This window comes from Chenopodium quinoa, unplaced genomic scaffold (assembly GCF_001683475.1).
Source record: "Chenopodium quinoa cultivar QQ74 unplaced genomic scaffold, ASM168347v1, whole genome shotgun sequence".
Taxonomy (NCBI): domain Eukaryota; kingdom Viridiplantae; phylum Streptophyta; class Magnoliopsida; order Caryophyllales; family Amaranthaceae; genus Chenopodium; species Chenopodium quinoa.
The window spans coordinates 949,746-965,707 of record NW_018744240.1 but is presented as its reverse complement, the minus strand read 5'-3'; the positions used below and the strand labels follow the sequence as shown (position 1 = coordinate 965,707).

Here is a 15,962-nt window from a genome sequence, read left to right as displayed (position 1 = left end):
TCCCATCCGACTAGATCCATCAATTTGATCCCGTAATTTGAGATGATAAGAATTCTTATGAGCTATTTTCATCTCTTAATTAATATTCTCTCTTTTTCTTACCTTTCCAAAAAAAAAAAAAAACAACCTTTATAGGCTCATCACGAGCAAGTTACCACCATATGCTAAACAATTTAATCATTTCGTATCTCATCAGCTCGCAATCTGAACTTGTTCTTAAGATTCTAATTTCAACAACATACCTTGCACATAGTGCAACGCATACTAAACACGAATGACGATCCACCCATGTTTGTGTTCTGCAATAATTCCTAAAACCATGAGTGTTCAGGCTTCAACAATAGCCTATGAAGATACGAAATGCTCCTTGAAGTTAAGAGGCTAAGCACATTGTTGTCACCCATAAAAAGGCTTTCTATATGATTGATTTGGAGAGGTTAAGGGAGGAAAAAGAATTCCAATTCTGCCTTATCAAAACTGTACTCCAAGCTTGCCTGCTGGTCCCTAGTATCAGTAATCTGCAACATAGATTTGAATTGCAACCAACGGCATAACAATGCTCATCAACCTGCAAGCTAACTATTTTACAAGGGCTTGAGAACACAGTAGAACCCGACAAATTGCCTCATATAACCTCATATATGCCATGCCACAGAAGATATAATCAGATTATAAATTATAGCATAAGTTCATTCTCATGATTTCCTCCGTGTACAAGTCTCGACAATGATTTTCATTATATTAGCTGAATGCTAGTCTTCTGACAAGAGTTTTATGCTATGGCGCTAAAATGCAATGGCTTATCGTCAATACAATATAAGGAAAAAAAACTGACCTATCTACAAGGTGCAGTGAAAAATAGGTAATAAATATAGCTGCTTCACAAAAAGGAATAAGAGATGTTTGTACAAGAGTTATCAGTAGACTTCCACATTCCATTGTTCTGCCTTCTTCAGTGTCCTCTTGTATTCAAGCCAATCGATGCCTGGAAAAGAAGAAAGAAAAGATTAAATAAGCCATCAGCTCACCATGTTTAAGTTTAGTTTGGAAAAACATCAGATTCTATATTTAGATTCAACACTGAAATCCATTTGCTGCCAGCTTACCTTCGGCAGCAGCCAATGAACCCATAATGTCATCGATTCCCTTTTCCATTCCCTTAAGCCCACACATGTAGACGTAAGTGTTATCTTTCTTCAACATTTCCCACAGTTCGTTGGCATATTGTGCCATACGGGTTTGAATGTACATCTTCTCTCCGTTCTCATTTGTCTGCTCTCTGCTGACAGCAAAATCTAGTCTGAAGTTGTCTGGAGCCTTCTCCTTCATCTTCTCAAATTCCTGTGAGCATTTAGCAGTGAATTGGTTAGAAATGTTGGTCTAGAAGAGTAATCATTTGAAAAACACTTTTTACTGCCAAAATTTTAAGCTAGATGATGTAGATTTAACTCACCTCTTTGTAGAGCAGAGAACTGCTAGTGGGTACACCCAAGAAGAGCCAAGCCAAGCCGTTAAACTATAATCAGAAAATTTAAGGAAGTCATCAACTAGCACATCGAGCATATAACAGTGAGAGTACTAAGAAAAACCAATCTGATTTTGAAATTGCAATAGATTTATCGAATACACACAACTTGTAAATTTTACTATTTTGAGTGTAGGATCTCCACTAGAAATACGTCCATGGAAGAAAGTTGGAAAGAATAATTTTAAAAAAATTCCAAGATAAGCAAGAAGAAATCATCTGATTGTCAGCCCTGCATGTTTCCCATGTCTAGCAACAGTTTCTAGAAGACAGTAACACAAGCATATTCAACTTACCTTGTAATCATCGTGCTTTTCGAAGAACATCTTCCACAAGAATGAACGGAAAGGAGCAATTCCAGTTCCAGTTCCAAGCTACAACAATGGAGTCAATGTTCATTAGGCTTGAGTAAGGGGAAAACAATGATAGACAGTAGCACATACACATGGAAGACAACGTGACAAGCTCAGGAATAGGACATACCATGATAATTGTGGCATTAGGGTCTTTGGGCATCAACATCTCCTTTCCAACCGGCCCTGTTAACTTCACTTCAGCACCAGGCTTCAAGTCACCTGCATAGAGTATAAGAATTTTGAACTGTGAGTTACAAGGTCAATGGTATATGGTCTCAGAAATATCAGCAGAAGCTAACACTTGTAAATCATATAAAATAGGCATGCAGAGTAATTCAGTAAGACCACCTCAGCCTCAGTCATCCCACTCCCATCAAAGTCACCATGTATGGGATACATCCCTTTTAAAGTCACTCATTCCCATTGATTTCATTTGTAAAACTCATCCTATAGCTCATGGAAAGGCGCCACGCCGCCACATGGCCCACATATACACCACACACACACACTGTATGCATGATTTACTCATTGCTTGAAACTTTCAGTCCAGGACCTCAACTTATAAGAAATGTAGGATTCCTTCGAGCAATGACTATACCACTAGATTGTACTACATAAGTGATAAAACAAATTCGGAAAGTATGAGGATTTGGCATCCTTACACAAGAAGTTCGAGCAGACTCCCTTGACAGTTTCTCCAGCATCATTGGTGTAGATAAGTCGTTTTACACACAACGAAACCTAAAAGCACAGAGAAACAAAAATTTACCCCGCGGGAAAGATAGATATATAATGTCAAACAAGACTGACAAACAAATAGTGATAATAGACTATTAGGAAGTTGAAATTATTATTATGGTATGATATGCTTCTATTGATCCTGAATTCCTGACAGAAACCAAAGCATCCTTTACTCTTTTAGCTCTAACACATTCTCACCCTTACTATTCATATAATTGTACTTTCAAATAAAAAAACATTCAGATAATGCAACCACGCAACTCCTTAGAAAATTTGAAAATACAGACAGCACAAAACAATATAATCTAATAGGGTTAGATCCTTACAGTTTTAGCATCACCAAAGTCACCAAGAGCACTGCTGGCAATCGAGTACAACCTCAACTTATGGGGCTTTCCATTCTTGTCTTCACCATCTGGAATGACCCCAACAGATTGCCCTTCTCTATAAGGGATCTCTCCTACAAATACATGCAACCAAATTCAAAAATTTGAGTTGAAAAAATACCAATATACCAATAAGAAGATCAAGATCACATAAAGATTCTGTAAGACCACATGATTGAGTGGCAAATCTTACAAACTCATCCTAATGTTTAACAATAGAATTTCACATACCATTTTTTAACATACAACAAGTTCATGTGATATCCACTTGCATGCTTGAAAAAATGTTCATCATTAAGGTTCACTACATTACAAATAGTTCAAAAACACTACCTTATTGTATACTGAGCATATGATTATGAATATATTGAGCATATAACACAAATATGCGCATCATTAAGGTTCACTTACTTCATTACAATACTACATATAAATCATTCAAAAACACTACTCGTACCTTACTCTATATACTATATACTTATATAGTATATACCATTATATAATTATGAATATACCGCAAATTCTTGCATTAGACGGTCAGACCAAGTATCAATACTATTAAAATAATGTACAAGTGCCTATCATGTGATCAAAATGTTAGTGGTAAAAAAGTATTAGAAAATTACCATCATAAACATGTTCTTAACATACAACAAGCTAATATATCGCAAATTCTTGTATCAGACATTCAGACGGTCAGACCAAGTATTGGTTACACAAAATCCAATAAATATTAATATATCGTACTCGAAAACGTCTATCATATGATCAAAATGTTGACGGTAAAAGTAATATAGAAAATTACCCTCATGGGAAAAAACCATATGCCAGGTCTCTCCAGGTGCATCATCCCCAGTAATTTTAGTGTTAAGAAGACATCTTCCAATGTAAGGGTTCTTAGGCTTGTACTTGTTCACTACAATACCTTCCTCCATTTTCTTTGAATGCTTCTCAACCTTAGCAGGAGGTGGTGCCTCCACGTCAGATGTGATCTGGGCCCTAATGGGTCCCACTTTCCCTGTTGCAGATACATTTCTGTAATACAGAGGAACCTGCAACACCCATATAAATCATCAAAACAAACATTATAAAATTGCAAAAATTCACACAACCCAGTAAAAAAAAAATGAGAAATTTGAAATACCCAGATAGTAAAAAGTGAAAATTTACCTTTTTGTAGCTGATTTTGTCAGGGGAAATGATGGAGGAAGTTCTGGAGGAGAGAGAGGATGATTTGGTGGTGGAAGGGAAAGATACGGCGGCGGTGACGGCGGCAGCCATGGCGGAGTAAAATGGGAATTGGAGGAAGAAGAAGAAGAAATGAAAGGAAAATGAGAAAATTTGAGTAGTTTTATTAGTAGTGAAGTGGGTGATGGAGGAGTGGATTATGTATTGGGTGGAGGAAATTGAATGAGCAAATGGGAGTGGTAGTTATGAAGATAAGTTTACGGAAAAATCTTGCTATGCCTTTTTTTTATTTTCATGTGTTTTATAGTGTAGTGTTTTCATTCATGGGACCCTTTTTGGGTGTAAATGTTTTTTCTGTGGCTAATTGATCATTGTTGCTCTGATCTTTTTGTTTTTTGATTTTATTTTGTCTATACAATTGGATGTTCAAGATTATTATTTGACGGGGATATTCAAGATTTTTTATTGTAAAAGTTAAAAAACAAAAAAAAAAAATTTACATGATCGTTTGTCAATGTGAGTTAAGGCTAGTTTTCTTTGTGGTGACATTTGACCGAATGCTTGACACAACAAATTTCATATGAGGTAACCTCCATAGTCTGTATGTTGCATTAGGCAAGCCACCACGAGCTACTTTGAGCTGACATGGTTATAAAAGATATCAGCAATGTGTTGTGTGGGGCGACATCAAGAGTGCTCTAGTTGAGTACTTAGTGTAGCATAGGTGGTGCACTAACCTTTGGGAGTAGGCGAGCGAGCTAGGTGGGGAAGTGCCTCTCAACAGGATTGAGGGGTATGTTTGTGTTAGACTGTCAACTATATGGAGGAACCTAATTCAAGTGGACATGTTAAAGTGATTAGGAAGAGACGAAGTGTAGAAACATGGGGAGGCAAGCAGGCAGCAACAAGCAATGGTGTTGAGAGGGAGTCTTGCTATGATGCTAAGAAAGAGGATGCGTTGTGTAAACATGTGACTCCATAGGTAGGCTAGTGCGTTAGTGTTATGATGGGAAGTGATGTGGAGCTAACTTTACAACGCCACGACAAGGGCGATCGTGGCTTAGGTGGGGGAGTTTGTCACGTGGTGACAATTTCCCTGCTCCGGCATAACAAGTCTCATATGGGGCAACCTTACCCATGAGTCTATATAAGCATGTGTCTTTGTCCAGGTTAATATTGTTATGTATTGTTATCTTTTATAATGCTTGTTGCGCATATGAGGAAGGTTGGCATGGATCAAGTCTAGGGATTCAAGTGCCGTGCGAGTGATTTGCGCTCGTCCTGTGAATCCATGATATGGTGTTATATGTTTAGACTCGACCCAAAATTGTATGGTGTAATCGGAAGTACATTGTATGATATATCGACAACTAACTATGATCAAATACACACATTTTCTCGTTTACATCTATCATCAAACATCTTAACTTGAGTCTCTTCTATCAAGTCCACACATGTAGCATTATGGTGTTAAGTCATTTGCCCTTTCCTTAACGTTTTAGTCTCTCTACCCAACCCAGATAGATAAATTGGATTAACAAAATTCAAATTCAGAACATTTTGGTGTTTAGAGAGCCACAAGGACAAATGATGAGAATTGATTTCAAATTTTCCAAGATCTCCTGAAATTCAAATACAGAGTAAGACAGATAGAAAGAGACGAAGCGAGTAAAGAGCCGAGGATTGGGCCTCTAAGCCTTCGAATATGCACCATCTCACAAATCCAAACACGGTATTTGGGATTTGAGTGAGTCAAAGCTATAAAAGCCCAATCCCCTCATTTTATTATTCAGTCCATTATTCTCTGATCCACTCTCTTTAAAACTCCTCATCTCTAAATTGGCGTCAAAGCGACGCCGGTTCAGTGGCGCCAACTATGACGGCGAAATGCTGGAAAATTCCCGCAAATTCTTGGCCAGGTAACCTTCTCATCTATAATTGAAGTTTAAATTATGCCATACTTCTCGTTAATTGCTTGAGTTATGATTTCTTTTTACAGTAAATTAGTATTAATTAATGTATAATTACAAATCGACGAATTCGCTGAAATTTAATTTTATGTTCAACTATGTTATCTTAGGTTTGAATATTGTTGCACCAATGATGCTCAAAGGTTACGGAGTATTTTATTTAGGGTTTTGGTTCAATTATGTGTAGTAGTATGGAGTAGAGAGTAAATTGTAGTAGTTAATCGTGGATGTCTTTGATAGTTTGATTATATGTAAAATGTAATCGGTTCTTTCTGGTTATTTTAGAAGAAAATTTGGGTACCTGAAGGTAATTTTGATGGTCGGTTATTAATTGCGGTAATGGGAATGAATTTAAGGGGAGAAAGGGAGATAACAAGGCCATTGTTGTATCTAGCGTTCTGTGTGCTGTACTTAGCTTGAATTTTGTACTCCGAGAAGGGTCCATTGTTGTACTCCGAGAAAGGGAGAATGATTTTTGTACTCCGAGAAGGGAGAAAGGGAGATAGCAAGGCCATTGTTGTAATGGGAAGGAAAGGGAGTAGTATTTTTTCCGAGAAGGGTCCTTAATAATTCTTTTTCAGATAATGATGTACACAACCCATATATAAGGAGTTTAAATGGAAATATTAAGTATAATAAAGCATTAACATAACTGATTGACTTGTGATTATGTCATGCATTTAATGTAGTCTAAATGGGTTTTAATACAGGATTGCATGATTAAATCGTACATTGATCGGTATAAATAATGTTGTTGTTGTTTTATGCTTGGTTGATTGTGCTTCCGGGTATACTTTCAGTATTGCTGACTCTTAAATCATTTTACACTATACCTCCTTCCCTTTTTTAAGCTTTTCATTTTGTTATCCCTACACTACTAAGATACTTGTGATCAGGCGAAGAAGTTTTGCACACAAAGGAAGAGTTAGGTTGAATTCACATATTTTGACCATCTACAATTTGCAAATATAGCTATGGTGGGCATCTAGGTGCACTGAACTGCAATCAACTTTCTTTTTGTTTCATCTAGGCATAGTTCGTCATAGGATCATGAATCCGGTATAAATAGGTATCTTCTCTAAGAGAGAAACAGAGAATTTCATGTGATTTGGGTTCCTTATCATGCAATACGTAAAAATGGCATATCATGATATCAAGCAATTTAATATGCCTATAGGCTATACCTAGATGAGTCGTATCAGAAATTTTGGCTCTAGACGTCACCGTCACCTGTCTTGCCTTTTTTGTGTGTTAGTTGTTTCGATGATTAAGTTGAAGCTTGAACTTGCAGTTTTTATTAGGGTGTGTGGGGTTTAATATGTGTTAAAGAAACCTCTCGAGTTGAAGCTGCCAATACAATTTCAATTGTTAATCCTATGTGTGAAGGAGCTGAACAAAATGACTAGGCAGAATGCAAAGAACAAGTGTGCTTTAAAAAGTGAACTCATCTTCCATCTTATATTACTAACCCCATATGCAGTTTGCGTTGTCAAATATAGAAAACTCTTCAATCTTCACTGGGAAATATACAATCTCTGATGTTGGAAAGTTGTACCCTTGTATCTGCAACTTAGGCCTTTAATGTGGATATTGTCTAAACCTTGCCTAATATTTGATGTATCAACCTTTAATAACTGTAAATTCAGAAAGCAATTGTTTCTTTTCGTTAGCTGTTAAGTGTGCCCTTCCTTGGGATTGGAAAGTTTCCAGCAGATAAGTTGAAGACAGTTCCACCAAGATCTGAATTTGGGCTATTGGATTCAGTCGATTCACAGTCCAATGTCTTCACCGATAGATTCCGTACATGACACAGTGTAATAGAGGCGATGAGTGATATAATAAGGTGGCCCTGATGGTTTAGAATTAAGACTTGATAGCAGAGAAAAGGAATGATTGGTATTTAATAGAAAGTTTTCATCGCCATCTCTCTTTATCAAAATGTTAATTTTTCTGACAAATTATGGGCTTATTTTTGAAATTATATGTACATTGCTTTGTAATTATATGGGAGATAGTCATCACTCGTCAAAATCAGATTTTCTTTTAATATGTGCATTGATCGTGTAGAGTTTCTTACTTTTTTTTTTCTCCAACAGAATCTTTGGGATAAGATATACACAAAAGCATGGTATACAGAATCAAAAGAGTACGGTTTTCGTTCTGAGTTGATTTGCTCAACTGCTTATAAGGTGGGTTGCTCATATTATGTGATGAGTGAGGTGTTTATCTAGAATTCCAGATGGCTTTCAATCTTTTTGTTTAGTTAGCTTTTACCTTTCTTAATTCCTAGCTTTTAATTTTGAGAAAATAGTCCCCCATTGATCCTTCTTACTTGAACTCTTTATGACGTCAAGTACCCATGCCAGATGTTTAGCACTCCCACATGAGTATAGAAGCTTTGCGCTTCATTTTGGACCAAAGTCCTGGATTTTTTTTATTTTTATAAATTAGTAGTCTGACACTTGTACACAACTTATGTCCAACACAAGTACATGGTTCTGAGTAACATAGTGTCTGATGGATTGAATGTATCTTGTAAATATTTAGTGTTAAAAATCCATGCACAACTTTATTAGTTTCAAGCCTTCAACTATGGTTTATCGTTTTTTTTTTTTTTTTTTTTTTTTTTTTTAGTTGCAATACTAAAAAATGCATCTCATCTTTTGTGTGACACTAAACAATTATGACTTCCAAACTTGGTCTAAGAAATATAATTTAGTCATAAAATTGGTAAATGATCTGAGGCTCTGAGCTATTGGTATGATTTTGGAATCTGAGCCATGGGATCTCTTATTCTTTGTCTGGGCATGAGGTTAAAAAGTATTTTACTTTTGTTCCACTCCTACTTCTAGGGACACTTCTATATTATAAGGTGGGTATGTTGAATGTGATTTTTATTTTATTTTTTATATTTTATTTTTAACTTTACAGATGAATTGTGCCAATGTGCCCTGGACAACCATCACCAACTATGCCCCTGGTTTACAATATTAGTTTGGTTCCTGATTCTTGGTGACCTTGGTGTGAAATCCTTGTGAGTTGGTCTATCCACACCTTCTTTGTTTTTGAGGTCTGTAGCCAAATCAATTTCCAGAGAGTTAGCAAACTATTAAAAAAATATATGGTTGAGTTCAATATTTTCAGGTGATGACTGTGTTTCTGTAGATTTCATTCCTCATCAGGTCATACTGTTAGGCTGTTTAATATCTGTTCCTCAAAGTACTCTTTTTTTTTTGGTTAGCCTTGTACTAGTATTACCACTGACAAGTGTGGTAATGGGGGAGGTTATACATGCAATGGAAGAAGTGGGCTTTAGACTGCAGAGCTAGCTACTATGTTGAGCTAATGTAATGCATCAAGTTGTGTCTAGCTATAGCTGTATTTTTCTAGGATGAATATTTGGATCAGAGTGTTTATAGGGTTGAGGTGCTATTCTGATAATGTTTGAAGTTGCGGCTCTGCATAAGTGTTCAGTAACTGGATTAGACTGTGAATTGAACTGCTCTCCAGGCTCAGTTCTAGGTGGATTTTTCCCTTGGCTTATGATGTGTTGCTGCACATGATAGACATTGGCTGCTCTGCAGTGCTTTGCTATTAGCTGGATAATTCACTACTCTGATCGAATATTCACCCTGCCGTCAGTCTTATTTGAAAGAACAAAAAATGGTTACCACTTGGGCAATTTTGTCTATTTTTTATTCAGTATTCTATACCATAAACCATGTCTTTGCCCCTCTTTTGCTAGGTTTCCCCTGAAATAATAGAATAATAATTTATGTTATTCACCTATGCTATAGTATATATGCTCATTTGGATAAGTTTTACAGACTTTACACTCCTGTGCAAGAGGGGAAATGGGATTTTTCTCAGCAAGACGATTATAGATGAAACCTGGTCCAACTGCAACCCATAAGGCCATAGGCTCCCATGGTAGGTTTGACCTGTAGTTTCCCCAGTCTGTTCCTTTTCTGGCATGTACTCTCCTGCCAAGACATGTTAGGCATTATATACTATTTTAAACTCTTTGGTATTTAATACTTCCTTCGTTTTTTTTTAGTTGACACCATTTGACTTTTACACTATTCACAAACTACATTTTGACTAGCTTTTGTGATTTATAGCTACGATAAAACATAGTCAAGTGGGATCTTGTTTGAATCGTCTCAATGTATATTTTATTAATATCCACTTTTTATAATTTTACAATATCGAGAATTAGAAATATTAGTCGTTAAAATAGTGCGCTGGCAAGCATATAAAAGAAATATTTCAACTAAATAAAAACGGAGGTAGTAGTAAATAACACTATCATGTCACACCTAGCAAGACCAAAGCTCCTAACTTACTCTATTTTTTAAAATCAAAGTCCTAAACTTTCGGAGCAATTTACAAGGGCCATAGTATAAAGAAATGAAACAAAACTAAACAATGATTGAAAAACCTGTCCCGTTGTTTTTTTTATTCTTACAAAAAGCAGTTTACATACAAGATGCATTGGGTTTTGTTTACTCTACAAGTTACTTAACCTGTCTATTATGACCCGATGATGGTCTATTATAGTTTTATTATGCACGTTTTTGTTTTATAGAGTAAAGAAGAAGGATCTTCATATGATTTTTATTGATTTACAAAAGGCATATGACAAGGTGCCAAGAGAGGTACTTTGGTGGGCAATGTTGAAGAAAGGTATCCCACGAAAGTATGTGGACCTAGTTAAGGATATGTATCGGGTTGTGTCAACAAATGTTAGGACATGTGGAGGGTTGACAAAAGATTTCCCTGTTACAATCGGATTGCATCAAGGGTCTGCATTAAGCCCTTTTCTTTTTGCAACGGTTCTAGATGAAGTAACTAGACCAATTCAAGATGAGGTTCCATGGTGTTTGTTGTTCGCAGATGATATCGTTTTGGTGGATGAAACTAAGGATGGGGTTAATGCCAAGATGGAGCAATGGAGGCAAAGGTTGGAATCTAGAGGGTTTAAGCTAAGTCGGAGTAAGACTGAATATTTGGTATGTCATTTTGGCAGTCAGAGGGGGACAAGCAATGAAGTGGTGAGTTTGGATGGAAAGGATTTGACCATGAGTGAATGTTTTAAGTATCTTGGGTCGATCATCGAGAAGAATGGTGACATTGATTAAGACGTGGCTCACAGGTTTAAGTCGGGGTGGCTTAAATGGAGAGCGGCCACGGGAGTGTTATGTGATCGAAGCATTCCCTTACAGTTGAAGGGAAAATTCTACGGGACCAGTGTTGCTCTATGGTGCAGAATGTTGGGCTTCTAAGAAGGAACACATTATAAAGATGGAGGTTATGGAAATGCGCATGTTAAGGTGGATGTGTGGGAACACTCTAAGAGATAGAATCAGAAATGAGGTTATTCACAAGAAAGTAGGTGCGGCGGACATTGCACATAAACTAAGGGAAAATCGCCTGCGTTGGTTTGGGCATGTAAGACGGAGACCCGAAGGTGCACCGGTGCGAAGAGTGGAAGAGTGGGACCATGGAGGGGTTAAACGAGGGAGAGGGAGACCAAAAATGACTTGGTTGGAAAGAGTTAGGAAAGATATGAAGTGTATGGATTTGCATGAGGATGAAGCATTGGATCGTAAGGGATGGAGGAGGAAGATTTATGTCGATGACTACATGGAATAATCAAATTTGGTTCATGTTAGCCGACCCCACTTATGGGATTAAGGCTTTGATTGATTGATTAATTGATATGCACGTTTTTGGCTTGGTTTTGGGTTAGTTGTGGTTGTAGTCAAATTGTTTTTTTTTTGTACACGAATGCCCTTTTGGGACATAGGCATTATTTAGTGTCAAGACATCGTCCAAAGCTAAGGCAGCAAGGTCTATGCCAATAGAGGCATCTTGCACCATCATGCTGGGCCAAGTCCTGTGCTGACATACAAGGATGAGTTCCTTGAAGGAAAAGAGATTCAAGTATCTCCGCATCTATTCTAGCACGTGTATCGCTAGGGTAGCAATCAATTATTTGGGACTATGGATGGCAATAATCTCACTTGTGAAATTCTCTTGTAGGTTAGTGGAAAATCTTGATGAAATCCAAAGGGAAGCTTCTTGGGGTTGCCCAAGGCCCTCCATGCCTATTCATAACCACAAAGGAAAGGATACCTTAGCGGCTTAGCCACAACTTTTATTGGAAAACCCTGTATAGCTCACAGATTATATCCTTGAGACTTCTTTTAAACGCAATTGTCAAGCATTCAATGGTTATAGGTAGTTCTTTCCCTCACGTCTCTTCTAAATCTTTGGACTGGTTAGATTAGACATTAGGATGTTTTCTGGGGTGTATTGGAATTTGAAGCTGCATGTTTTTGATTTGATGCTTAAGGAAAAGTTGATTTTCAAAGTGTGTGATATGATTTCCAATCTCTTTTCACCAACGGTGAGGTAGGTGTGGAAATTTGATAAAATAATGCAAGCTCTCCGTTTTAATAGAGGATGAAATTTGTTCCATAGGAATAAAGGAGTTCTGACTTCAAGAAATATAATTAGCAGAGCAAAACACAATTGTTTTGACCCCAAGATGCAAAATTTAGAATACATAATAAAGGTAGGGGATGCCGGGATGACCGAGGAAATAATTGAGGAGTAGATTTAACCAACCTTTAAGTGTGGACAAGAGGCTGTTTTTGAAACACTCCTACCTTTGCTTCTGGACTCCCTAAACTAAAAATTGAGAATATTTGCTTAGACCTATGAAGGTTCCACTGATAAAATTCTGGATATTGGAATTATATTGCTATATTTATAATACAATAATCGTTAGGAATCTTTTTCCTTGATCTTAACTACATATGTTCTTGTGGTTCATTACCAAAGTGAATTTTATTGATGTTTGATGTACTGCTTTAGAAGGCTGGAATATTTGCAGAAGAAGGTTCCTCCACTGAGATTTGAACTCGGGCTATTGGATTAAGAGTCCAATGATTTAACCACTAGACCATAGCACTTTATATTAGAAGTAAAATCCTGAGGAATATTGTATGATCTGGCTACATCTGGAACAGTGAAGCTGAAGACTATAGCACCTTCAATGATAAGAGGAACTAAGGGTCGGGAATTTTGTTAGTATATGATGGTGGCTCGTGGCCCCGAAGAGATGATAGGGAGAGAGATATTGGCTGTATGAAGACTAAGTGGTCAGAGTCTACCTCTGTTGCATTCATTGTGTATGCATCACTGTGATACATGATCATATTTGTGGGTCAATTGAAGGTTATTGTGTACTCATTCATTAAGTGATAATGTCAAACGATAATTTGATTCCGAGTTAATTAATAACATTCTCAAGGCAGTCAGATTCTCTGTGCAGCGAATGGTACACAGTGTTGTGGATATTTCATAGTGTAATTTGATTGTGAGGGGTTGTTTTTATCTTTCAATTTTATATTATTCTTCCTGCACTCTAAATGTTCTGCAGCTAATTTGCCCTGCAGGTTGAGCTTAGTTCTAAGAAGTCCTACCTTGGACACACTCACACAGTGCAATTGCTAGGTGAATTGGCCCCCTTCATCATATAAAGGTATGCACTCACATTATAAAAGGCAAATGAGATGAACTAAAAAAATTGAAAAAAAAAAAAAAAAAAAAACAGAGGGAGTATATTTGAAGTAAGCCCATTCTCAAATCTAAATTGCTTGGGAAATCTATTGCCTGATGGAGTGATGGATAAAAAATATTGATTTTAACATATATGCTGGACTCCTTGGCATTTTACTTGCGATTTTTTTTTGGGACCTATGAATCAACAAATTTTAGGGACTGTTATTACGGAGTAACATATAATTCCTGTATCTTCGTTCTTTTCAATATAAAAATACCTATAAATATAATACAATTATTCTTTAAGTAATTAAGATAAAACTTTGGAACAGAATAATGTTACTAGGATGATTAGTCATATGGACAACGTTACTGATGGGCTAGCAGTCACTACATCTTCCCAAGGCCATTAATCGAAGCTGTATAGGCTTCTGAAAGAGGTAATCTGGTGAAATAGATTTTCCCTTGTTAGGCAACTATCTGAAGGATTCTTTAGCTATATGGAGGAGAAAGATTGGTCTTTAAAGCCCTTTAGATCCGTCACAGTCAGAGCTGGTTCACTGCAGCTTCATGATTTATGATTGTATTTTGATTTTATATGATAAAATCCTAACTTCTTATGGCTCAATTAGTCTAAATGTCAGTGGACTGGTTGCTGTCATTGTGGTGGTCCTTTCATAGCAATATCCATAGAATCATATCATGTAGATAACAAATTTATAGGTTAACGTCTTTGTGATACAATGAACAAGACAGCGGTATCTCCAAATTCTTCAAAGATGTGAGAACTGAGGCTGCGACATATTACATGAATATGCTCGTGAAGGATTTACTGCTGCTTTATTTGTAATTTTCTCCCCGACATGTAGCTAGCATTTGTGTGCTTACATTTGTTGTTTGCCTTGCTCTTATATAGGTTGTAGCTGATAAAGTTGATTATCTGTACTTTCTCCTCATCGAGCTAGTGTCCAGTTTCATTGATATGGTACATACTCCCTCTCCATTGGGGGTAATTGTCACATAATCCAACTCACATAGACAGGTGAATATTTACAAAGCTCACTAAAATACTCTATTAATCTATGTTGTTTCCATATTCTCTCCACCTCTGTAATAGTCTAGAAAGTGTAAAAATTCTTCCCGAACATTTTAAAATAGTATTATGTAGTCAGTACTACATACTGACTTGTTTATGGAAGAACGGGGGACAATATATCATCTGGTACCAAAAAAATTACCCATCTTTTTATATTACGTTGTTGTTTTCTCATTGTCCAGATTCAATGTGCTGTCTTGGATTACCTGGAGCTTTTAGTGGATTGAAAAAAAAAAAAAAAAAAAAAAGAGAATGATTGGAAAATATATTTTACTTCCTAAAATAATAAAAACAAAACAAACAAAAAAGAAAAAATGTTTTAACGCACACACCGGAGTTATGGAAGACATGTTTCACGTTTGCAGTACTAGGTCAAACAATAAAAACAAATGCCCCTTTTGATTAAATTCTCTTTTTTTTTTTTTTTTCCCTATTTCATTTTTTATTTTAAACTCTAAATTTATTTATTTATTTTATATAGATGAGCAATTTCCTTAGATGAGCAATTTCCTTAGAAAATGCGCAAAAATGACCAAATTTCATAATTACGCTTCATTTTATCAATATTTCGGACATACCGTACACATTAGCAACTTAAAGTAGTGCAACTTTTTATTTTTACTTGTTCACAAAATTAGCGGTTTTATTAAGAGTAAGATTGCTTAACTGGATTTTGGTCTGTATGTATAAATTTAATTGCTACTGGTTGAATTAGCAGTTCATTAGCTTAAATTAGCGGGTTTTATTTATATGCACTTTATATATATATAGGAGTTGGATCATGTGAAAACCAACCTTAAGCTAAAACTAAAAACATGACATCTTAACCGTAGATTGTGATCTACCATTGACCCATCAGATCTTACGGTCGAGATTTTTTCCCCCAATTTTCATGCTACTTTTTCAAATCCAGCTTCAATTACTTTGATTTTCAGCAATTTCTCAGCTCTACGATCTATTATCAGGTGAGTTCTTTGTGTTAACTTCGCTATTTTTTGCATGATTTGAGGTACTTAGGTTTCTGAAATTTTATTTGCCTGAATTTCATGCGATTCGATCTTGTCATTAAATATGCTATAATTTGTCTGGATCTATGTGATTCAAGTTCCAGAATCTATTATTTAGTTG

The 15,962-nt window shown here is 36.3% G+C and overlaps 1 protein-coding gene and 1 long non-coding RNA gene across 2 annotated transcripts; one reads left to right on the top strand and one right to left on the bottom strand.

Moving 5' to 3' along the window:
- Positions 1-664: 664 nt before the first annotated feature.
- LOC110694708 (ferredoxin--NADP reductase, chloroplastic-like) lies at positions 665-4,471 on the bottom strand. The gene is made up of 9 exons (XM_021871879.1): positions 4,179-4,471; positions 3,814-4,060; positions 2,949-3,082; positions 2,544-2,622; positions 2,009-2,100; positions 1,822-1,899; positions 1,454-1,516; positions 1,107-1,341; positions 665-985 (listed from the first exon to the last, which is right to left on the bottom strand). The coding sequence occupies exons 1-9, from the start codon at positions 4,287-4,289 to the stop codon at positions 918-920; spliced, it is 1,107 nt and encodes a 368-aa protein (XP_021727571.1). The 5' UTR covers positions 4,290-4,471; the 3' UTR covers positions 665-917.
- A 1,516-nt stretch (positions 4,472-5,987) lies between these two features.
- Positions 5,988-15,222, top strand: LOC110694707. Its single transcript, XR_002505929.1, has 5 exons — positions 5,988-6,115; positions 8,263-8,355; positions 9,098-9,200; positions 13,617-13,718; positions 14,655-15,222. It is a non-coding gene; the product is annotated as an uncharacterized LOC110694707 (long non-coding RNA).
- Positions 15,223-15,962: the final 740 nt, after the last annotated feature.

Excerpts from the sequence above, each read along its gene's own strand:
- LOC110694708 (XM_021871879.1), bottom strand. The coding sequence starts at position 4,289 with ATGGCTGCCGCCGTCACCGCCGCCGTATCTTTCCCTTCCACCACCAAA. Across the intron at positions 4,061-4,178 it reads ACAAAATCAGCTACAAAAAG|GTTCCTCTGTATTACAGAAA; the intron begins GTAAATTTTCAC and ends TGGGTGTTGCAG. Across the intron at positions 1,342-1,453 it reads GTTCTCTGCTCTACAAAGAG|GAATTTGAGAAGATGAAGGA; the intron begins GTGAGTTAAATC and ends AAATGCTCACAG.